Source organism: Barbus barbus (genome assembly GCF_936440315.1).
Source record: "Barbus barbus genome assembly, chromosome: 46".
NCBI classification, from domain to species: Eukaryota; Metazoa; Chordata; class Actinopteri; order Cypriniformes; family Cyprinidae; genus Barbus; species Barbus barbus.
This window is the reverse complement of record NC_136724.1, coordinates 14,807,733-14,832,143: the sequence shown is the minus strand read 5'-3', so window position 1 is coordinate 14,832,143 and position 24,411 is coordinate 14,807,733. Positions and strand designations below refer to the sequence as shown.

At 36.6% G+C, this 24,411-nt stretch overlaps 1 protein-coding gene across 1 annotated transcript; it reads left to right on the top strand.

Moving 5' to 3' along the window:
- Nucleotides 1-1,499: 1,499 nt before the first annotated feature.
- On the top strand, nt 1,500-23,451 carry LOC306865030 (spermatogenesis-associated protein 13-like). The gene is made up of 14 exons (XM_079409356.1): nt 1,500-1,932; nt 9,349-10,788; nt 12,142-12,180; nt 13,022-13,474; nt 14,801-14,945; nt 15,085-15,203; nt 15,931-16,110; nt 16,536-16,721; nt 17,901-18,080; nt 18,167-18,399; nt 20,774-20,903; nt 21,195-21,567; nt 21,664-21,738; nt 22,798-23,451. The coding sequence occupies exons 1-14, from the start codon at nt 1,924-1,926 to the stop codon at nt 22,974-22,976; spliced, it is 3,741 nt and encodes a 1,246-aa protein (XP_079265482.1). The 5' UTR covers nt 1,500-1,923; the 3' UTR covers nt 22,977-23,451.
- The last annotated feature ends 960 nt before the right edge of the window (nt 23,452-24,411 follow it).

The following is a 24,411-nucleotide window of genomic DNA, read 5'->3' as shown; positions in this document are numbered from 1 at the left end:
AGACGCTGCTACTAATGGGAATTTAGTGGTACAAAACCATGCTTTCAAAGAAGATATTTTAAATTCACTAAATGGTGTCATTATAATATTCTGTAAAATATAAATCATTGTTTATGTTTCTTATATTCATTTGTGAACAAAAATAAAGTCTCTGTGTATTTTTGCTAAAGCAAACATCACGACATTCCTGTAGTTTAAAGTCATAAGGCATAAAACAGAAGCTGAGATTGTTTTCCTTCCATATATATTGCTGCAGGGATAAACCCTTAAACAAGTTAGCATTTTAGTAGCCTACTTATGGTTCAGTCATCCTGAAGTCAATAGGTTTTTTTAGTTAAATGCCTATAAGGTATGTGCATGGTTAACGCAAGCTCAAGATATTTTCACATTTTATTCTACAGCATAAAATAATGTAATACCCCTTGTGTTTTTTTTTTATCAAGCTTTTCCTTGTCTTGAAAAAGGCCGTTTCTAACCAGTGGCTAAATGTAACTAAAGAGATATTAAATGTCCTCAACATGTAAATTAATTTACTTGTTTCTCTGCTTTCACAACTTCGTTGTGTTTATAATCGTGCTATCATGGAGTTTTTCTTTTACTATTTGAGCAAATGGGAATGCACTGCTCTCGAAGTTAACCCAACTGCAACATCCGCTGCTGAGAAACCCGGAAATGTGAAAAAGGTCTATTGAGTTTTTGTTGAGGGAACCAGAGTGATGCTAACTTCCATTAGTTAGCCAAAAAACAAAAGACAGATGTTACGAGAAGGAGATGACGTTAATGTTTTGGATTAAAGATGGCACATGAATTAAAAAATTATAATGATATGGATCATTTATATATAAAAAAAACACTGCAATATTCCATTAAAAATATATAAGAATGGTCCATTTTGATCTCATGGAGACTTAGCAACCATACCTGGTAGGAGGTCATAAGTTTGTTTTCCTAGACCTAGTGGATAAATTTGGATAAGCATCTGCCAAATGTTTAAATGTAGTTTACAGACTCATACTTGGAGAATTTGAAAACACCCTTTGGGTAAAATATTTGTTCTCATCCCACACTGTGTTAAAGAAATTAAGCATACTTCAAATAATCTTGGATGTACAATGGAGGCCACAAATTAATGGGGCCAAGCAAGAACTAACACCTAGCACTGAGCTAAAAACACGAATTTAGCAACCCACTGGCATCCATCCACCCTAATGAGTTCTGCACAGACAAGTAGCAACATTTTCTTTAGTATTTATTCATATTTATTAGGCAGAGCAAAACAGAAAAGCATGATATAGTCGTTTAGAGGGCTGAAACGTGTCTAGTGATAGTCAAAGCATATCTTGAGAATGTTTTCTAAATGCAGAAATACTGTGATATCACCATATTTATACAGCAGTCATAGGGTTTGTGATTTTGGCAGGCGTCCCGTGGGCAGATTGTAAACCGCGTATCACAGTCGACTTGTTTCTCCGCCCCGAAGCAATCAACGCAACAAGTGCACTGATGCTGTCCAATACCGTCGCGACGCTGCCTGGAGTCACGGCTCTGTACCTGAGCATTTCCACCGCAGAGAACCAACTTTAAACTTTTACCCGAAGCCGTTCTGACCCGCAAATCTGCCTCGTGTCCGGTTGAATTCGGTCATGTGCTGTTAAATCGCCTCAGGGAGTGCTTGAGCCACACATTTCATGGAAAGTTTTCCGTACCGATAGATCTGTGACTCCGGGGTGTTTGTTCTTGTGAATACACGCAGCGGACGAAATATTGCCTGGCTGTTCACTGTGTACTTTCGCATTCACCATTAGGCATTTAACGATTTCCGCTAAGTTAATATGCGTAATTCGTCGGACATTGGACCGTCGGAGGAGTTAGTCGCGGCAGACGAAGTGTTGTGACACCGGGCCAAGACACCACTCAAGAAGTATGATAAAGGTAAGATTAAGTAACAAATAACTGTCGCGTTTATTTAGAAAGGCCATACTGATTTTTGTCAATTATGAAAGTGAGAATATATGTCAACTGGATTAAAAATGTGCGTTCAAAAGTTTGGCAGCTGTTTATCATCTTGCCAGATCCGTTGGGTTCAAAAGAAGCTGAAGGGAGGAGGAGGGGTATTGTGTGTATGCGTTACTATCCCACTGGTTGCCATAGTGATGTGGGGGGTGTTGGAGCGCGCAAAGCTTGTAGGGAGATCCGAGGAGACGAGGAGGGGGTTGGTTGGCTGTTTGGGGTGGCGAGGTGCTTCTTAAAGAGCTTTATGGAGAGACTGAGTTAATTAAAATCACAAATAAACTACAGCTTTTTTTTCTTCCGTGGAAAAAACCCAACTCCGTAATCGCCTTCATTCATACCCGCAGCTCGCTCTTAAAGCTGAAATATTTGTCTTGATCTGTCCTGCTTGAAAGGTTTTCTTTGTGGTGGAACCGAAGGGGATTTTTCAGCTATGTTAAAAAAACTAACATTTCACTCAGTGTTTTATAAATGTCTGCCTCTCGACCAGGGGCCTCAGCAACCCTGCTGAAGAAACGGCTTAAACTAGGCTACAATGGTTTGCTGTTCTGAACTGGTTTAGCTGGTGGGTCAGCTTCTTAAAACCTCTCTAAAACCAGATTGACCATAGACCAGCATACTGTTTTTGGTTGATTTAAATTTAGGCTAGCTTACCACCAAGTGTGCTGTGAAGTATATATTTATATCAAAGTATAAAAATGTTTATGTATACCATGTAAACTGACATTAATATCTTTTATTTTAATATTCCTTCAGAGTAAGTTTTAAAAGTGTGATTTCAAGGCCTAGAAAAATGAGTATCCCCTAGTTTCACAGACAAGGCTTAAAGGAACGCTCCACTTTTTTCTTAACTCTAGGGAAGTATGACTTCATATGACTTTTGTGTTATACAACACTGTAAAAAAAAAACTTAATTTTAAGGCAACCAGCTTCAGCAGATTTTTGAGTTTTCTAAACTTGTTGTTTTAAGTTTATACAACAAAAAGTTGAGAATCTCCTACAAAAATAAGTTGAGAGAACTCAAAAATCTGCAAAAAAGATGGTTGCCTTAATTTTAAGTTGGCTCAACTTTTTTTTTTTTTTTTTTTTACAGTGAAGTTTTCTGAAATCATACTTTTGTGTGAGAAACAGACAGAAATGAAAAGACTGATATCTGCCTAGCTCTCCTTGGTAAGTACATGAGTTCATGAGAGAAGCAGCGATGCTTTGAACAAATCATTCTTTTGAGTCGGATCTTTTTAATCACAGTTAATGCAGTTCACAAAACCTGTCTGAATGAATCGTTCACAAACCGGACTGATCCCATTCTCGAGTTCAGCTTACTGATTCAACAGTCCAGTCGCTATGGTTCACTGCCAACTAAAGGTGAAGATTATCACTAAATAACTTCAAGTCTGCTTCTCACACAGAGCTATTGTATGACTTGAGAAACCTGTAAAAAGTAATATGAACTACTTTTATGATGCTTTTGCAACCTTTTTGAAGCTTAAAATCTTAAGTCTCCATTCATTGTAATTGCATTGAACTACATCGCATGTATCTATATAGCGCTTTATACAATACAAATAGTTTCAAAGCAGCCTCGCATTAAGAAACCAAACAGTGTTCATGATGAAAAATAATCAGCTATAAAACACATTAAATTTCAGCTGTAAAGCAGCTCTACAGAAGGAAATAGTGTTATTATTCAGTTCAAATTTATTCTCATCCAATAGTGTCAGTACAGTTAAATTTATATTACTGAATATTAGTTCAAATATTCCGTAATATTAAAATATTCATATCATCATTATTATTATTATTATTTATATTATGCAGATTTTCTCCTTTTGTGTTCCATTGACTAAAAAAAGAAATTTACACAGATTTGGAATTACGTGTACATAAATGACAATTTTGTTTTGGTGCAGTCGCTTTAAAGGGATAGTTCAACTGAAATGATGTCATTATTTACTCACCCTCAAGTTTTTCCAACCTTCATTCTTTTGCTGAACACTAAAAAGATACTTTGAAGAATGTTAGTAACCAAACAATTGACGGCAGGCATTAACTTCCATAGTATTTTTTTCCATACTATGGAAGTCAATGGCTACCGTCAACTGTTTGGTTACCACCATTCTTCAAAATATCATCTTTTGCACTTAACAGAAGAAAGAAACCCGTACAAGTTAGGAACAACTTAAGGGTGAGTAAACGATTACAGAATTTTCCTTTTTTGGTGAACTGTTCCTTTAAATGCAACTTACTCAAGACCTTTCTTGTTCCACATGTATAACCTAGTGAAAGATCTGACCTTTCCTTAAAGCTCAGCACTGTTTTTTTTTCACAGTTGTATTGACATGCACTTTCTTGACATGTTTTCCACCAGTGGACTTGGAGTAGACAAATGCAGGTCATGAGACAGGTGAGATGAATGGGGTGTCACATGTAGCATTACTTGACGCTTCCCATAGCTGAAGCAGGCAGGGCGTGTTTGCCTCCTAACCGTGCTTCGTTTTCTCACTGACAAGAACTGGGTCGTAATATGGTAGGTGGTATCAGTGACCAAACAAAAATAATAAATCACATACGCCAAACCTAAGAGGTTATAGCTTCAGTGAACATCTTCTCTCTCTACACACGTGGTTATGTGTGTGAGCGTGTTTGACAGTATGCAGATAAATTGATGCTAGTCCGGACCGATAAAGCCTCATAATCAGATTACGACAGGGAGAGGGGTGCTGCACGTTATCATGTGGGTTTGAGCGAGTGCAATCTTGTCCGGAGGGATGAGGAAAGCTAGCTTCCTTAAACATTTTCACTGTGAAACTCTGTGAAAGGATCATCATTGGGTGAGTCAAATCAAATCTTTTCACTCTCACTTCAAACGTTGAATATAAACATAAAATAATCAACAAAGATTATAAATAAAGCAGAAAGTCTGAATGGCTAAAGGGCGGTGTAACCACCCAAAATGAAAGAGTTCAAAAAAGTTGGTAGCAATTATGGCTCTGGTAATTTTCCTACTATTTAAATAAAGCAAGCATAGACTTCATTCCATAGTGATGTGACCGCATGGCAAGACTTGCTCATCTTGATGGGCAGATTAAGAAAACTGGTGTGGTTGGTTATTTTTAGGATTTTACTTAGTCAGGAAGCATCATTTTGGGCTTGTGTGTTTTATTTGTGTTGTATGATGTCATGCTTCACAGCTGTCACCTTCATTTTAAAGGGACAGTTCACTCAAAACAAGAACATTGTCATAATTTAGTCAACATCATGTCATTCCAAACCAGTATGACTTTTTATTTTTGTGCAGCACAGAAGAAGATATATTTCATAAAATGTTCAGTAACACTTTACAATAAGGTTCCATTTATTAACATTAGTTAACAACATTAGTAAACATGAACTAAGAATGACCAATACTTCTACAGCATTTATTAATCTTAGTTATTGTTAATTTCAGCATTTACTGATGCATTATTAAATTCACAAGTTGTGTTTGTTAACATTAGTTAATGTAGTGTGAACTAACATGAGTAAACAATGAACAACTGTATTTTCATTAACATTAACAAAGTTTAATAAATAGTGTAATAAATGCATTGTTCATTGTTTGTACATGTTAGTTAATACATTAACTAATGTTAATAAATGGAATCTTATTCTAAAGTGTTACCAAATGTTCTTTTTTTTTTCTTATAAGAAAGTGATAAAGGTAGATTTTTTTTTGAGTGAACCTGTCCCTTTAAGAACTATGATTTTTCTTTTAATTATTTTTGTTTGTTTGTTTTAAAGCTCCAGGTTCGCTGTGATTGTTTGTAGGGCTTGTGATTGTATTTCATAAAATTATTATTATTAATACTAAAAATATTAAACAAAAGTATTATACAAAATAAGAAATATTACAATTGTAATATTTCACTGTAAAATAAAAAATGACTAAGCAAAAAGTTTTATTTTAAGGTTTATTTTATGTCTTCATTACTTCATTTTGAGCTTTTTTTTATGGTAGGAGACTGTAGGGAGCCCTTAAAGCTTCTCTTTTGTTGCCATATCTAAGCTAGGGCTGCAACTAACGATTATTTTGATAATCGATTAGTTGGCCGATTATTCTTTCGATTAATCGATTAATCGGATTAAAAAAATATTGACCAAAAAAAACACTATTCCACATTCTGCCCAATGTCCTTCAAACAAACGTGACAACTGAATGCTATGAAAACATACAGTGCTTAATTTATTAGACCACTTATCATAATAAAGAGAAAACATATTTTAGAAATTTGTCAAAAATTTGTTTAAATTTAAAAATGTTATTGTCATTTATTGGACATAATAATAAAAAATTTCCTCATAACAGCTTGCATTCTTGCTGGTATTGTTTATGTACTTTTTGACTGCAGTTGGGTATCGCGAAAAAAAAATACTCAAATAAAAAATACAAAAAAAAAAAAAAGTGCTCTGGTTTTCTTTCATAGATAACAGCAATAATGATATTATAGCATTAAAAATAGCCTACTACTGTTACTAAAGAGCTTACACATATTGGAGTACTAACCAGTACAGAAAGCCGAAAAATGATTTTGGTTATCACCAATACTGTTACTTTAGAGCAGCAGTGGCACAAACCTTACATAAACACATTGTTAAAAAACTTACATACATTTGTTAAGCATTGTAAAAATTGAATATAGTTTAAACCTCTATTAAAAATTAAAATAATAAAGATAATAATAAAGACGAATAAAAACACAAACTCAGTGTTAACCAACAGGTAAGAGTAATGTTCTGCAGGAACTACTTTGATCACAGTCACCTCGTCATTTCTTTATCCTGTAAAAGGCCGTTATGGAGCGTCTCATGTTTATATTCAGACAGACAATTACACGCTGTTATCCCTTTAAAGTTCCTACTCTCATAAAATATTTTAATTTATTTTAAACCTTAAATTAACTTTCAACAACAGATAATTCAGCACAATGGATATGTTTGCGCTGAAAAGCCTATTAATTGTCTCCCTCTCTACTGTGTTCTGTCCGTCTGACGCGCGTGCGCGCGCCCGCCGCGCCGGCGCTCATTCGGTATTTTAAACTTAACACAGACTGTCAGGACGGACCTTTATGCAAAAATGGAAATGCTCGCGTGAATTTGTGGCATTTATAGATAAGGATATGACCGTAAACTGAACGTTTTTGCGCTGAGGACGCACACGCATCTGTCAAAGCGCCTGACAGGGCAAGCCATTACTCTTATGCATTAACTTAAAGCTTAAAATAAAGAATTATCATGTTTTGGGCAGCTTGGACCACGTGCTTCTCCGGCAGAATCTCATTCTGTTTCCTCCACTATTTTTAGATGCATTTTGTCCATAGAAATGCATTATTCAGTGCCGTAATTTGACTAACCAGCTGAAGTTGGACGTGCACTGTGGGCAGACCCGATTAATCGATAATGAGAATCGTTGTCGATGATTTTCATAATCGATAATAATCGATTTTATCGATTAGTTGTTGCAGCCCTAATCTAAGCCATATCGCAATACTTTGGTTTTATTTTGATTACTCATGGAGCCCTAGCTTTAATTCCTTGTGTTAAAACCCTTACGTAAGCAGTTTTATTTTCTGGCACAAGCAAGTTGTATTTATCAAGACGCATAAATTCTTTATCCTCCTCCATCTGGAGCTGGAAAATGAGTAAAGTATTTTTTGACTGCTGTCTATATGCAGCATAAAGGCGTGTTTAGCTTTAAGAATGTCATATCAGTGTTTAGTATGCGTGCATCACTGCATATTATTTGTAGGTGTGTTTGGGTGTATTAGAGGCTTCTGTAGGCATGCTTGTGTTTATGTTTGTCTGAGTACTTGTTTAGGTAGTTTAGTTTGAGCCTGATTCCAGCTGGTAGCTACACAAAGGTTGTTTGGGCTTTTAATGAATTCTTACTTCACAACAGTGATGATAAACAGGAGGAAGAGTAGGAGAGAAGTTCAGCTTTAAACAGAGAAGCTGGACATGTGAGTAGACTGAGGAGTGACTTGGAAGTTGAGTTAATTGCATTCTTTTAAAGCTCTAGTTAAACAAAAAGGTCAAGTGGCAGCTTCTTCCTCATGCCTCGATGGAAGTGTTTATGGGTAGCAGGACTTGATGTGATAGAGATCAGCATTTGAGTTGAAAACTGAGCCAGAATCAATCAATGCTCATACAGCAAGACAAGACGTCGAAAGGTACAGATGGGTAATCTATATACAGTGGTCCCAGGAAATATTTGAACACTCAGTCCAGTCCACACTTCATATATGAATGTTTGCATTAGATAACAAAATCTAAACTAAAACTTAAACCAAGTGGCATTTAGTATTTTTTGCGGCCATTGTATATTACTTGTGCACAGTTGGTTGACTCAGAACAATGAAGTGGTTATAAACTATATAATGGCAAAGGTCCAAATCTTTGATACAACATGAAAAAGTCAAGAGATTTGAGAAACATCTCAGTGGGGTAAGAAGACTGTATCACATTTAATCTACACTGTAAATATATCATTTAATTTTCCACAGTTTTCTCAGCAATTGATACAATTTCTTTTAATTACTTTCATTTGGGGGCTTTTATGAGCAAATATTGAAATTGATGTGACTTAATTATGATTGTCAGCATATTGTACATCTGTTCATTCTTGGTAAAAAAAAAATGGGTTAAAGCAGCTCAACCTTCTAAAGTGGACCCCTCTCTCCTCACTCAGAATATAACTAGAAAATCTTGGGCAATTTATTGCATTAATCACAATGGATTAGAGGTTTTTATTGCTTAGTCATGCTCACAAAAGCCTTTCATCATAGCGAACATCGCACCAGGCAACAGCGTCCACACCCTGGTGTAGAGGGGCCTCTCTTTCTTAGCAAAAAGGCATAGCTTAAATCGTTTACAGGAAATTTTACAGCACTTCGTGTAACCTACTCGTGAGCAAAGCTCTCATGCTATTTACTGACACCCTCCAATTTGCCAGATAAAGGCATTATTCATCCATAGGAGGAACGTTGAAGATTGATTTACACTTGTGGGTGGATAAGAACACTTTGAATTGCTTCACCTGTGCTGAGTTTTAGTATTGCATAGGTCAAGTAATCAAACGGGTAATATAAGGATATAGTTCTTTCATAATGTGACTTATCAAGGTTATGGTTATCATACTGGTGTTGTATTGTTTCATTGAAGTATGAAGTTAAAGTCTTCCTCAGACAAAACAAGTTATTGTCTCACTCTACATCACATGGTTTGTGTTCTTTGTTCTAAGACTTGATGCTGATTTGTCAGCTTGTTCATCAAGAATAAACTTTCTTCAATCTGGTTCTGCAGGCACCTTCGTCAGACCCACAGGGCTCCTCTAACAACAATGATCCACAGAGTGGCCCTTTCACAGAGGAGCAGCTGATGAATCCAAGTCTGAGGTCAAGTTGTACGGTCCATGTGCAACCAGTCCTGTCCGAGCCTTGCTATGAAGAGAACCAGCTTAACAGACTGAATTCTCAGGCCCAGACTGTTCCCGTGATTGCTGATGGCCAGGCCAAGCTGCATCCCTCCAGGCCTGTACGTCTGTTTTCCAACCAGACAAAATGTGAGGAGGGTGCTCCGCTCAGAGGATCACCTGTCACACCGCAGGCTTGGTCTGGATTGGCTAGTTTCCGTGTCATGGGTTCTTTCAAAAAACTGCGGACTTCTGTGCTCCAAGGAATCCAGAACCGGAGCAATGCGATGGCAGCAGGTCAGGAGAGAAATCCGTCCTCGATGTTTGAGGATGGCGGTAGTTTCTTAGTAACCAAACGAGAGCTTGTGACCAATCAAATCCAGGAAACTGACAAAGTGTCAAATGGGACAGCTCAAACTGGAAAGACTTCTTCAGTTTTGGATGAAGATGATTGTGAGGAGGACGTAAGTGGGTTTCAGAGGAATTCCCATTTCTCTCGGAGTATCCGCAAGGCTTATGGGGCAGGACGGATCTCATTGCTTGATGTAGTCAAGACAGAGAGCCCGTCTAACAGTGAGCTTGATCCCAACAGCACTGTGGAGTCCGCCGTACCTTGCAAGAACCTTGAAACTCAAGAAAATGACAAGGTTCCCGAAAGACTGAGCAAGAGTGCAGATAATCTTCATGTCTTCAAAAGTCATTTTAGACGCAAAGCTGAGTCACAGAACCCAGAATGCCCTAGTACTATAATTTTTCAGAGGACCAACAGTTCTTCATCGGTTGACTTGCAGGAACACGGTTCAGGTCGACGTCAAAGCCCCATGAGGACACGTGGACATTTGCAAAAGCTTGTCGGGAGTTTAACCGACCTGTCAGTCAAGCATAAAAACACACCAGGCCCCACCTCTAGAAAACCTCTGTCACCTCTCAGTCAGCTACATGATGACTACTCCCGCAGAACGCCATGTGTACCAATGAGTGGGCGCCAGCGGAGGCCTTCACCCACACCCAGCAAATCCCAGCAGGCCAACACTCACCAACACACCCCAACTTTACACCCCACACCCTCCTGCCCCGCTGTCTTTAGCTCCACTCTAGATGACTCTCTGGAGCCTCCCAGCAAAACAACAGCCCTAATAAGTGACTATGTTCAGGTGGCTGTGTCCTCAACAGATTTCCATTCAGAAGCCCCAGTCTGTCCACTGGAAAAATACTGTGAACCTATGGAGTGCCATCAAAATGGAATAAATAACCACTACTCTCACATGCCCAAGCAATGCTCAAGCCCCAGTAAAAAGCAGACAGTCAATGGTGTTAATGTTAACTTGGAGGTAAGACAATCCTAATGAGTCCATATTGTCAAATTTTAAATACAATTCTACATACAACATTTGTGGCGTAATGTCAGTTACCACAGGAAAAATAATGGTTCTCAATATACAAAAGCACAGCAAGTACATTTACATTCACAGTTGTAATCAAACTACAATTAATTTTTGCGTAATCATGCTTTGTCCAAGAAGACACAATGTGCAACAGAATATTTGAATGATTAAATACACATTGTGTGTCAAATCGTCATTGTAATTGCAGTCAGGGCTAGGTATGCACATGCTGTACGAAACCAAGCTACGATTACAATGACATTTTAGGAAGACAAATTATTGCTTTAGACTTGAATCAAACTGTGCAAGTAAAAGCTAAAGTGCATGTAAAAGCTAAAAATGTTCAGCATGCATGAAACTAGTGTGATACAATTATTTACCAGTCTTTTCTGTCTAAAATGGTCTATTTTTCAGGGAACTAAGAGAGTTATTTTCTGTGGGACATTATGCTATAAATGCTGTTGTGTTGAACCCAGAACATTACTTGAAGACATGCAGTTTGCAGCCCAAAATGTGTTTCAGATTCAGAGATTACTTGCATACAACAAAACTGAAAAATTGTAGTGCGTGCTGCTTATGTTACAATCTGTGTTTATATTTGCTTGGCAAGATTTCATACGCAACTTGTTTTTCCTCGTCGAGACGATATTGATTAACTGTTGTTGTTTGAATGAGTCTGGCTGATAATAAGCAGCAAGACTGAACAAGCACTTTTCTTTCAGACCATATGTGAAATCTCTAAAAAAGTACAAGACAGTTGTCAGATTGTACGTCACATCAACTATTGCCATAAAGTCAAATAAGACATGGTAATCTAATTCTAAACACTTCATAACTGGAACAGTCCAGTTCATTGGATGACCTTTGACTTAACATAGGAAGTCATAAATAAAAGTAGACACAGATTGTTCTTCTGGAGTGGTACATTGCATCAGTGTCACATGGGCTGCTCAGCTGTGAGACACGCAGCAGGTAGAGTTAATGATTTGCTGGTGTTTATGATTAGCGGGATTGCTTAAACACAGCTTCTGACCTGAGACTGGACACGTATCAGCAAGGACGGTGTCTCCTCCCCAGAAGAACAACCCAAAGGCCGAAGTTCAGTAATCAAACCAAGTGCAAATGGACTCCAGTAGGTCAGGGGAATATAACAGAAAGAAATAGGCAAGCTAGAGTGATCCCAGTCAAACTTTGTTTTGCTTGTCTATTTGTGTTTGCGCGTGTGTGCGTGGAAGTGTTTGCACATCTGTGTTGTGTACCGTCTTCATCATGGTGCTTATTTATTGTGTGCCTTTTCAGTGTCTATGGACTGAAGAGAGGGAGACTGATGAACTTGAGGTAAGATATCTGTTATTTCTGTATTGTATACACAGTAGATTACAGACTGACATTGACATTTTGTACAGACAGACCTTCATTCAATCTGCTTATTTCTTTTTTGTCAAACAGTACTGCTTTAAAAAAAAAAAATTCTCTAAAAACTGGCTTTCTGAATTTATTCTGCCACTGTCACTTGCTTCATTTGTAAGAATTGTAAGTATAAAAATAATAATGATATGCACCATGATTATGCCTATGATTTCATAGCTTTAATTGAGTTGCATTTTATAGTGCTATGAATTTCAGCAATTATTGTGAAAGTAAGAACAGAATAGATTCTGACAGTAAATTGCTTCTTTTTTTTTTTTTTTTGCAAAGACACATTTAACTTGACATCAAATGAAAAATGGTAATATATTTTTCTGATTCCTGTAAAATGTTAGAATTTCAAAAATGTTAAAAACTAATAATAAAATCATTATATATGCATACAAATTAAATGTATTAGTTTAGTTGTGAAGAAGATAATGTTGTTTGGGAAAGTACATTTCTGAACTATTAGTTAAATAATCCTTATTATTGAGCAATGATTGATATGTAACAAGTTAGATATTTTGCCTGCTTTAATATTTATCTGAAATGTTAATAATTTAAATTGTCATTTTAATTACTTATTTTATTCAATTAATCATTATTCATCACTAAAATGAACTATAATCACTCTAGGGATTGCTATAGTTTTTGTATTATGTACTCATTGGGTTTTAACCACATTAAGGTCTATGCTTAAAAAAAAAAAAAATATTTGATGATGCAGGTTAAAGCATAAACTGATGACATTTGACTTCTCACTCTTTAGGCTTCATCAGATATCACAAAAGCATTTCTCAAAAGTGATGAGATCTCAGCCGCTGCTGCTTCACCTGTCACAAACACCTGTTGCTCAGAATCCCCCCTGGTAACTCCAACAACACCAATCTCTCCACCCTTTGCCAGTGACCCTCCCGCTTCTGTAGTGCCCAGGAAAAGGGCAGGTCGCTCCAGACCCCGGCCAGTGTCTGACTATGGCCAGCTGGCTAGCTCAAAATACTGCATCCCAGAGGAGGACAGGGAGTCTGAGTCTATGGACTACACTTCCCAAAAGGACTACAATAGCAATGGCAGCTTTACAGAGAGCAACAGACCAGAGAATGGTCTTGTGTGTACTAAAACAGAGAGCAGAAAGAGACGTCCCATCTCTGTTATTGGAGGAGTGGATATGTATTCATCCCCAACTGCTGAGCAGAAGGATGACACTGAAAGCTTGCCTTCTGTAAGGCCATTTCTTTCCTCTAAATTTTGTTTTGTTGTTAAATTTCTGCACCATTAGCAAAATCAAATATTTCAGAACAGGTTTGCCAAACACTTTTCCCAGTCTTCCATTGGTTATGCAAACGGTCCATTGATTGAGGCTGGTATCTGATTAGCTAAAGTCTCTGGGACAATAACCATCAAGCAGTTGGGACATTTTATTTGTGGTGTGGTGTTCAAAAAAACACTTGAGTACAACAACTATTTATGTCATAAGCATTTGTTCTGCCCACTTTTCTCATAGGACTTTGAAATCTATTTACTTTGGCATTTATTTTGTGAACAGATGCATTCTTATCCATATAACTTGTGTGAATATGTGCATTAATTAAGTATTCTCAGGTAATATGTAAAGTACTGAGTCAAGTCTAGCTAGATATACGATGTAGTTAGTGTATTTCATACAGTGTTCAGCAGTGTTGAGAATTATTTACACTGTAACTGTTGAAGTATCCCAGAGGTTTTATGATCTAAACACTAATATGGTCCCATTTGGTCTCTCCCTTAGGGTGTAGCATTATGGGTTTATAATGTCATAGTTCAGGTCTGGAAGAACTTTTTAGACCCGGATTGTAACTGCTTTTGTTCTTAAGTAACCATGTGATCCATGTGTTATTTTGAAGAAATGCTGCATCAGACAGTCATTTCCTTGATGCATTATTTCACTGATCGTGAATCTAACAAAACCTTTAAAAAAAATGTGTATGAGAAAGACGCCTGTTTTTGGGACTTTTCTTTCTTAATGTAAAAAGTTCTTAATGTAGTGGTCTTCAACAGGGAGTCCAAAGCAGCACTTGAGGAGTCAAATTGTTTGATCTCAAGCTAATTGTTGTATAAAAAAAACCCCAAAAAAACATTACTTTTTAATTTAACTTCAAAATATTTTAATGTACAGTTATATGGTTCTGAACATCAATATTGATTATTTTAATGGATTTGCAGTGTTTAAATTGTAAGTATTTATACATCATATCATGGTAGTATTTAAGTTTTTGCTGATGATTTTTATTATTGTATAACATAATAGTAATAATTGTATTATTTATTTTTCTTTATTTTTGGCAAATCTAATCTACACATTTCTTTGTGAGATTCAGCAAGAAATTCAATGTTATGGTTGTAATGTTATGTACTTGGCTGAGCGGATGGGCTGAAATTGCAGTGTTATCTAATCATTGGTCATTGTCCTGCTCTGTACAGTCACTGAACTCTGAACATAAGGCCTGCTGGACAGTGGGCTCCTTTTAAGGCTGCTGATTAAAGTCTAATCTGTCATGCTTTGTTTCAGCCGGTATCCCGTCCTCCAGTGCCCTCTCATAGAGTGCCTCCATACCGGGCCGTATCTGCCCGTCTGAGACCTTGCGTCTTCTCCCAAAGCACACCTATCGGTCTAGATAGGATGGGGCGGCGCAAAGGACGCAGAGTGCTCAGCGGTAAGTCTGTTTTTGTTAATATGCGTGAGTGTGTGCACTTGACCTACAAACATGAGAGCCTCAATGGTGAGATTTTGATGGAGAGGGAATATTGATTATGGCATAATTTCTAACTTCATTCAATACGGTCATATTATAGATGGCAGCTCTGATACAATGCTTGATGATAGTGTGAGTGAGGAGGATGGCAGCTTTGAAGAATTGACTGAAGGAACACCATATCTACAACCAGAAGTCGATCTTTTCACTCTCAATCAGGTTAATTTAAAATTATGATCATTTAATTTTTTTCATATTATAATAATTATTAATGTATTAGCCTATTGTTTAGTAATAATTATTAATTGTATTATTATAATTTATTATAATGATTAAATTATTTATTGTCATTTATTAGTAGTAGTAAAAATTAATTCTGATTTATTATAACATAATCATTTACACAGATTATAAATACAGTTTAAGATGAATAATTATAAGTACAAATATGTTTAAATAATATATAATTTATTTAAATACGTAATATTTTATATATTTTCATTTTTGTAGACTGACTGTATTTAGATTTTTATTTTATTAGATTTTTCTTAGATATGACTAGAATTCAATGTGAACATTAATGTAAACGTTTAAGAAGAATACTATTAATTTTCTAAACTTTTACTGTAGGTGTAAAACTCTTACAGTAGCAAAAGATACTTTGTGCATCTTTGATGTTATATGAAATCTACTTTTAGTACATTTACACGTTTTTAATCTTTTTTACTGATGTTTGCACTTATGGGCTGTACAGTACAGGTCATATTTCACGGTTTATCTTATCTGTTCAATCATGTGTTTATATGGAGTTGTTCTAGTGTTTGCATACGTACTTGTGTGGGATCGTCACACTTCGTGTGCATGTTGTCATTCCGTACTGTTCTTATCATGTCTGACCTTTAGCCTCAATATGTTTGGCCTGACTATAATCTCTCTCTTTCTCCAGTACATACAGTTGGGACATGGCGTGTATGCAGAAGCTCTGTGGGACCATGTCACAATGGAAGAGCAGGAGCTGGCCTTCAAAGCCGGGGATGTGATCCATGTTCTGGATGTTCGGGAGCAGGACTGGTGGTGGGGGGCGGTGGGCGACCACGAGGCTTGGTTTCCCTCCAGCTTTGTGCGAGTGAGTTGCACTATGACCCTCTCGGAGTAACGAATATGAAACAAAAGCCACACAGCTTGAAAGTAACACTTGAACATAGTAACACATCCTGTGCGGTTGCACTGGGTGACCCAAGAGGAAATGCTAGATGTGTCATCACGGTTGCATGTGCTGATTGACCGGTTTGGAAGAAATGCGGGTATACGGAATGATGCTTTTTATTGTTTTGAGCTGTACAGTAATGCATCCCATTGTCAATCTATGGCATCAACAAGATGAGTCAATCAGACACAAAGAGGCTTTAGGTGATTTGATCAAGCCTTCCTGTAGAAGTGGATTATACAGTTGTCTCAATCACAATTGATTGTTGTCTTAAAATTGTGCCTAATCACGGTTCCCTTCAGGTTGATCCTCTAGAATTAATGTAATGATATGTTGTTGTCAAGGTTCGGGTGAATCAGGAGCATTCAAGCAGTGATAGTGTGGAAATTGCACCGGATGCAGAGGAATCTGTCCCACCAGATGCTCACAAACAAAACTCAGAACACAGACAGCAGATGAGAGCCAATGTGGTCAAAGAGATCATGGACACAGAGCGAGTTTACATCAAACATCTCAAAGATATCTGTGAGGTGAGCCTCCATCCCATCCGTTTCACGTTTGTTTTAGTTTAATCTGTTTGTTTTGGGGTCTGTGTACGTTCTCTATTATGATAGAACCCTTGTCTTTAATTTAGCCTGACTGATAATCAATCTCCTATGCCTATCATTTTAAATATGAGATCAAGATTGAAACACATTTGCCCTCTTTCAAGATAACATTATCTCTCTTCTCAGAATATAGGTGTAGTGCTCAGAGTAGTTCAATGGTCTTTAACTCCACCCTAGTGGAATACAGGAAAACTAGCATACTGCATTTTACGCTATCATTCAAAAGTTTAGGGCCGAATATTTTTACTTTTTTCTCTTACAAACGTTTCCTATTTTAAATACATGGTGTTCTTTTTTAACTTTCTATTCATTAGAGAAATTAATGCATCACGTTTTACACAAAAAATATTAAACGACACAACTATTTTCAACATTGATAATAATTAGAAATGTTTCTTGAGCAGCAAATCAGCATATTAGAGTTATTTCTGAAGTGTGACATTGAAGACTGGAGTAATGATGCTGAAAATTCAGCTTTGCCATTACAGGAATAAATTACTTTTTAAATATAGTTTAAAATAATAAAAAGAAATTGTTATTTTAAATATTTATAGTATTTCACAGTAGTACTGTTTTTACCGTATATAGATCAAATGCAGTCTTGAAGAGCATAGACCTCTCAAAAACTTTCGAATGGTAATTTATATACTATGTGTTGAGTATTATGATAGTGATAATGATGATTATTGTCATTATTTTAGGTATTTGAAACTAAATGGTGTTTTTGATATTCATGCAATGGTGAATAGGATACTGCTGTTTTGGATATAAAGTCTGGTCATGGGACTTCACCGCTTTTCATTTTTGTTTATGCAAGTGGAGTTTAGTGGAAATAAATAGTTGTATTTTACACCAGGCTTGTTTGAAAAGCATCTTAACTTTCAGAAATCTTATGAAAACATGAGTTAAGAAAAAAAAGGTAAATATTTCTTAGTTTATCCATCAGATTGTGTTTATCCAACAGTCTCGTTGATGACCTCTGCTGGTCAAATGCATAAAAGTATTTTTCAGTAAAGGAAAACTTTCCAAAGCAATGCAAAAATATCTAAATGAGAAAATTTTAAATTTGTTGTTTCAATCCAAAATGATTTGCTGTTGTAGGGATATATCCGTCAGTGTAGGAAGCACCCTGGCATGTTTACTGATGCACAGCTAAAGACAATCTTCAGCAACATCGAGGACATCTACAGGTTCCAGAGGAAGTTTCTCAAGGACCTAGAAAAGAAATACAACCCCGAAAACCCTCATCTGAGTGAGATTGGCTCCTGCTTCTTGCAACAGGTACATTTACACACACAAGAACCAATGTAATGAATGTTTTTCTCACAATTTGCTCATATTTCTTCATATCTTTTTCTCCCTCTCAGGAGGACGGTTTCTCCATATACTCTGAATACTGTAACACACATCCAGTGGCATGTGCTGAATTACAACGGCTGATGAAACAAGGCAGATATAAACACTTCTTCGAAGCCTGCCGTCTCTTACAGCAGATGATCGACATCTCCATTGCTGGCTTCCTTCTCACACCTGTACAGAAGATTTGTAAATACCCTCTTCAGCTGGGAGAGCTTTTAAAATACACACCCAAAGACCACAGGTAGCTTATTTTCTTACATACACTATCATTCAAAAGTTTGAAGTTGGTACAATGGGTTTTTCCTGCATAGAGAATTATTTTATATTTTAATATTTTAAAATCAAATTCATTTTTATGATGGCAAAGCTAAATTTTAATCAGCAATTACTCCAGTCTTGAGTCACATTATCATGATTTGGGGCTTAAGAAACATTTCTTATTATTATCAATGTTGAAAACATATTTTTGTGGAAACCTTGATACTTTTCAGGATTCTTTACTGAATAGAAAGTTCAGAAGAACAGCATTTATTTCAAATAGAAGTCTCTTGTAACATGTCTTTTGTCACTTTTGATTAGTTCTATGTGTCCTTGCTGACTAAAAGTATTAATTCCTTTAAAAATTGTACTCACCCAAACTTGTTGTATATATGTGTGTGTGTCTGTATCTGTATATGTATATGTACAGTGCCCTCCAAAAGTATTGGAACAGTAAAGACAAAATTGCTCTGTTGGCTGTGGAGTCAAGACATTTACAAATATGATTAAAAGATGAATATGAGACAAAACTACAGAATGTCACATTTTATTATTGGGTGATTTAACACACAGATGTTTTACCAGCTAAGAAGTTCAGCACTTTTAGAGTTTCATCCCTCAATCTGATGTGAGCATAAGTATTGGAACAGTTGCCTCACAGGTCTTTCTAAGTGATTCTGTTGCATTGATTCTTCAGATATTAAAAGCAAGGAATGTGTCGTATCAGTTATATACATTATTTCTGTATTCTGAATCTTGCATTCGATGATGACACACACAAACCAGGATGAAGACGAGGGAGCTGACTTTGAGAGAAAAGCAAGCAATTTGGATGCTAAAAGAAAAGAGGAAGTCAATTAGAGCTATAGCAAAAACAAAGGGCATGGAGAAATCAAGAGTTTGGAAACCACCAGCAACCAACAACTACCTGATCGGCTGAGAAAACAACAGTAGTTGATGACAGACAAATCATAAAAGCTGTGAAAATGAATCCTAAAAGACGTGTCTGTAAAATCACCAACAACTTGATTAGGCACAATTTTAAGACAACAATCAATTGTGATTGAGACAACTATATAATCCACTTCTACAGGAAGGCTTGATCAAATCACCTAAAGCCTCTTTGTGTCTGATTGACTCATCTTGTTGATGCCATAGATTGACAATGGGATGCATTACTGTACAGCTCAAAACAATAAAAAGCATAATTCCGTATACCCGCATTTCTTCCAAACCGGTCAATCAGCACATGCAACCGTGATGACACATCTAGCATTTCCTCTTGGGTCACCCAGTGCAACCGCACAGGATGTGTTACTATGTTCAAGTGTTACTGGGGTGATGCTCTGACAATTTGCTGTCCTCAGGAGATTTTGACACAGAATTACAGATGCTACACAGCAAGATGCAAACCTCTGACCAGCACCAAAAATAGAAAGGCAAGAGTAGAGTTTGCAAAAAAGCACAAAGGTGAGCCAGAAGAGTTTTGGAACTGTGTTTATGGACCGATGAGACAAAGATGAACCTTTTATCTAAGTGATGGGAAAGCAAAAATGTGGAGAAAAAAGGGAACTACAGTGATCCCAAGCATACAGTCTCATCTGTAAAGCATGGTGGAGGTGGTGTCGTGGCATGGGCATGCATAGCTGCTTCTGGAACAGCCCCTCTCAAATTTACTGCTGGCTTAATATGATGACAGTAGCAGAATTCATTTGGAAGGGTACAAACCATCTTGCCTACCAATATTCAAGAAAATGCCACCAGATTCATTGGGAAGTGCTTCATATTGCATCAGGACAATGACCCAAAACACCCTGCCAGTTCAGTCAAGGAATTTATAAGGGCAAAGAAATGGAAAGTCTTAGATTGCTCATGATTGAACATGAATTTCACCAGCTGAAGAGGAGAGTAAAGGCAGAAACTCCCCAAAACAAGCAACAATTGGAATTGGCTGCATTAAAGGCTGGGAAAAGTATTTCAAAGGATGAGACCAAGAGTCTGGTGATGTCTATGGGTCACAGACTCACTGCTGTGATTGTGTGCAAGGGATCTGCAACTAAATAATAGCTTTTAATCTTTTATATCTGCCTTATGTTCAGCTGTCCCATATACTTATGCTCACATCAATGAGTGGGATGAACTCTAAAAGAGCTGTTCTTTTATTTGGTAAAACCTGTTTGTGTTGAAACGGCTAATAATAAAATGTGACATTCTGTAGTTTTGGCTCATATTCATCTTTTAATCGTATTCACAAATGTCTTGACTCCACAGCCAACATAGCAATTTTGTCTACACCGTTCCAATACTTATGGAGATGTATGTATGTATGTATGTAATCAAACAGTTTTTCTCCTCAGTGATTATGCAGGGGTGTGTGCTGCACATAAAGCAATGAAGAATGTGGCAAGTCTGATAAATGAGAGAAAAAGGCGACTTGAGAGCATCGACACCATTGCTCACTGGCAGGTGGCCATCCTCCACTGGGCGGTCAGTGATATTTACACACATTTACACTGTTTTCAGCATTAAACATTTTTTCTGAAAAATTCAGATAGCAGGCACAGCCTCTCTGATGTTTTCATATCAAGAAATGTGATTATTTCGCAGACGTGTGCATGTCTAATGCAATAAGATATTAATTGGATACCATGTTGATCTGTTTATTAGATTACTTATTAATGCGCTGGGTCATTCACAGGGCTAAATGAGGCTTTGTGTACTACAGTACAACAATTTCAGGTTTAAAATCTTGAAAATTTGAAAAAATATTTCCTTTAGGGTGAAGATGTGTTAACACGAAGCTCCGAGCTTATCCACTCCGGTGAGTTAACGCGGATAGTGCGGCCCGGTAAGACACAGCAACGCAGCTACTTCCTGTTTGACCACCAGCTGGTGTTCTGTAAGAAAGACGTCCTGCGGAGAGACCTGCTACACTACCGCGGCCGTATGGACACTGACCTACTCGAGCCAGTCGACCTGCCTGATGGACGGCACGTGGAACTGGGCCTCCTGAAGAACGCGTTTCTCCTACGGCATGCAGAGAACCTGATTGTGCTGTGTGTGCTGTGCTGCAAAAAGAGCCAGGACAAGCAGCGATGGCTGCAAGCGTTTGCTCGAGAGCGTAGACGGGTACAGGAAGACCAGGAGATGGGTGAGTCTCACAGCTGAAGGAATGCGTGTTCTCTTTTGGTATGAAATGTTCATGCCATGAATTCAAAGAATGACGTTCATTATTTTCGCTTTTCAGGGATGGAGATTACTGAGGCCCAGAGGAAGCAAGCAGTTCACAACGCCAGGAAAACTAAACAAGGAAATATGAAGAGTATGTATCTTAGTTGTCTTGTTGGAACTGAAAGTCAAATCAGTTATAATAGATTTGAATTAAATTTTTAATGTAGTATTTATTTCTATTAATGTTATTTTCATTTTATTTAGCATCTTTTCCAATTTATTTGACTTTATTCTATCATTGTTATTTTTATTTTATTTAGCATCTTTTCCAATTTATTTGACTTTATTCTATCATTGTTATTTTTATTTTATTTAGCATCTTTTCCAATTTATTTGACTTTATTCTATCATTGTTAGTTTTATTTTATTTTCTAGTTTCAATTTATTTGGTTTTTAATTTTGAGGTATTTTAGATTTATGTAAATTAATTTTATGTTGCACATGAGAGAAACCATATTTCAAAAACTACAAATTCATTTTTGGACAATTTTAGTTTAGTTGGCTTTGGACTTTTTTTTTTTTTTTTTTTTTTTTTTTTTTTTTTTTTTTAGTTCAGTTTCAGTTTTTCTTTAAGTTTTAATTTATTTATATATATTTTTTTAAATAATGACAGAGTCAGAGACTCTTTAGTGGTACTTTTTTATTGTATTTTTATTTTAATTTGTCTTATCAATTTAGTTTAGTTATTGTTAGTTTTTATTTTTATTTTTTTTTTTTTAAGTTTTCTTTAGATTTTATTTAATTTTTAATATTTAGGGTTTCCAAGGATAATGAGCTGATATAACTTAAAAATGTTTAATGTTAATTTTCAGTGTTAAATTAAGATTAGAAAGCTGTTAAGTGTAATGGTTTTCTAAAGGCTTTTTCATCTTTATTACAGGCCGGTCATACAGCATACAGGTTTCAGGTTTTATAATGCACCATATATCAAAATTTGTGAACATTTTTATTTTATTTCAGTCGGTTGTCACGAAAATGTATTTTCTTTTAGTTTTTGTTCACTCAGTGACCATCATGTTCTTGGCCCCAGGCAGCTATTTTGAGTCTATTTTGAATCTAGACAATATGTATACATATGTATATAAAACGGTTTGCTAAGATTACATTGATTATACAAGATTGCCATGATTTTGTGTCTGTTTTCTTCCAGAAATGAAATATTCTGATCATCCTGTGCCTCCTCACCATCAGCCGCTGCATCCTCTCCATCAGCGACATGTGACGGTGCCAACCAGCATCCCCCAGCAGCAAGTCTTCTCTTTAGCAGAGCCAAAGAAACCAACTCACCTGCTGTTCTCACTTGCACGCAGTGCCCTCTTCAGGAAATGACAAAAAGAGAAACTTCAAACAACATTTAGTGCTGATGAGATCCATGAATAATGAAATATTACAGGACTACACATCTGTTTTTATGTCATATTCAAATGCATACATATGAATATGTATATTTATATACATATGTGTGTGCAAATGACATATGTGCCTCAGTATAAAGGTTCATTATTTAGCCTTAAGTCAGTGTGTTAGTGTGGAAAGTGTTAGTTGTTTTTTTGTTTTTTTTTGTCATGTCATTTTACTGATATGGTCAAAAAGCTGCTTCCCATTGGGTTTCTCCCATCCGTCACCTCACCTAAATGTGTGTCTTTTATGACAAAGAGTTGTATTCTGCTTTCTAGCTACATGTCTATATAATTTTATTGTTTTACCTGAGGCTGGAGCCTTCTAAAATGTAAAGACAGCAAACACTAACATCTATCATTCTGTAAATAAACTTGAACTAAACGTACAGTGCCTGCAGGTGCTCAAATATTGTTTTTTTTTATAAGATTTGATAAGTTAAGGTTGTCCCAATGGCACAAAGGAGCTGAATGCATCTATAGGATAAGTGAACACGAGGCTCACTGTCTGCACACCTGGCCTGGATACAGTTACACTGTTAGGTGGAAACGAAACGCCTCGTGTCGTTTGCCTTCACTCCGCTGCTTGTGTTCACGTTGAGAGTGTAGACCGGTATTTCGGGGAAAACAGTTTTAACAATGCCGGACTGGATCCGAGCATATAAGATTACCGGCCCAAATGAATGACTGTACGCCATGGATAGCGGGAGCGAGGATGATGCCCAAGAAGACGCTACAAGTGTGAGTAATTCATGCTGCTGGACCCCTGAAATATCACGATGATAACCATAGTTAGTTAATAACACACTTTAGTTATTGTGGTTACTGCGAAATCACAAAATAAAATAGTGTGAGATATTCTTCAAATAAAGAAGAAAAGTAAATAGACATTGTATCGAGTTTTTTGATTGCACATTGATTTTTAAAATTATATTTTTTATTATAGTAACTAACTACGTTATTTTATCGTAAACTGCAGTCACCATTGTCGTATCTGTGAAAGTATTTTGAGCTCTGCTGAAATTATGAATTTAGAGGCGGCAATGAAATTATAGGCTTGACCTTTGGTTGACATTCGTCTGATAGTAAGACTTGGAAAAACTTAATTTGATCCTTAGAATACATCATTTCATAAAAGTTAGTTTCTCTAACGTTGTCATCTCATATCATTAATATATATATATTTAACTTCCCTGCGTGAATTGTCGTGTATATAATGTTCTCACTACCTCCAAAGCCAAAGATAGGGACCGTCTGCAAAGTGGGTTTGTCTAAGACAAAAATGTTCAATGTCTCTGTCACTGAAAGTGTACACAAATAATTTACACAAAGGAAAACACAAAAAATCATGAAACGGAAATATGTGT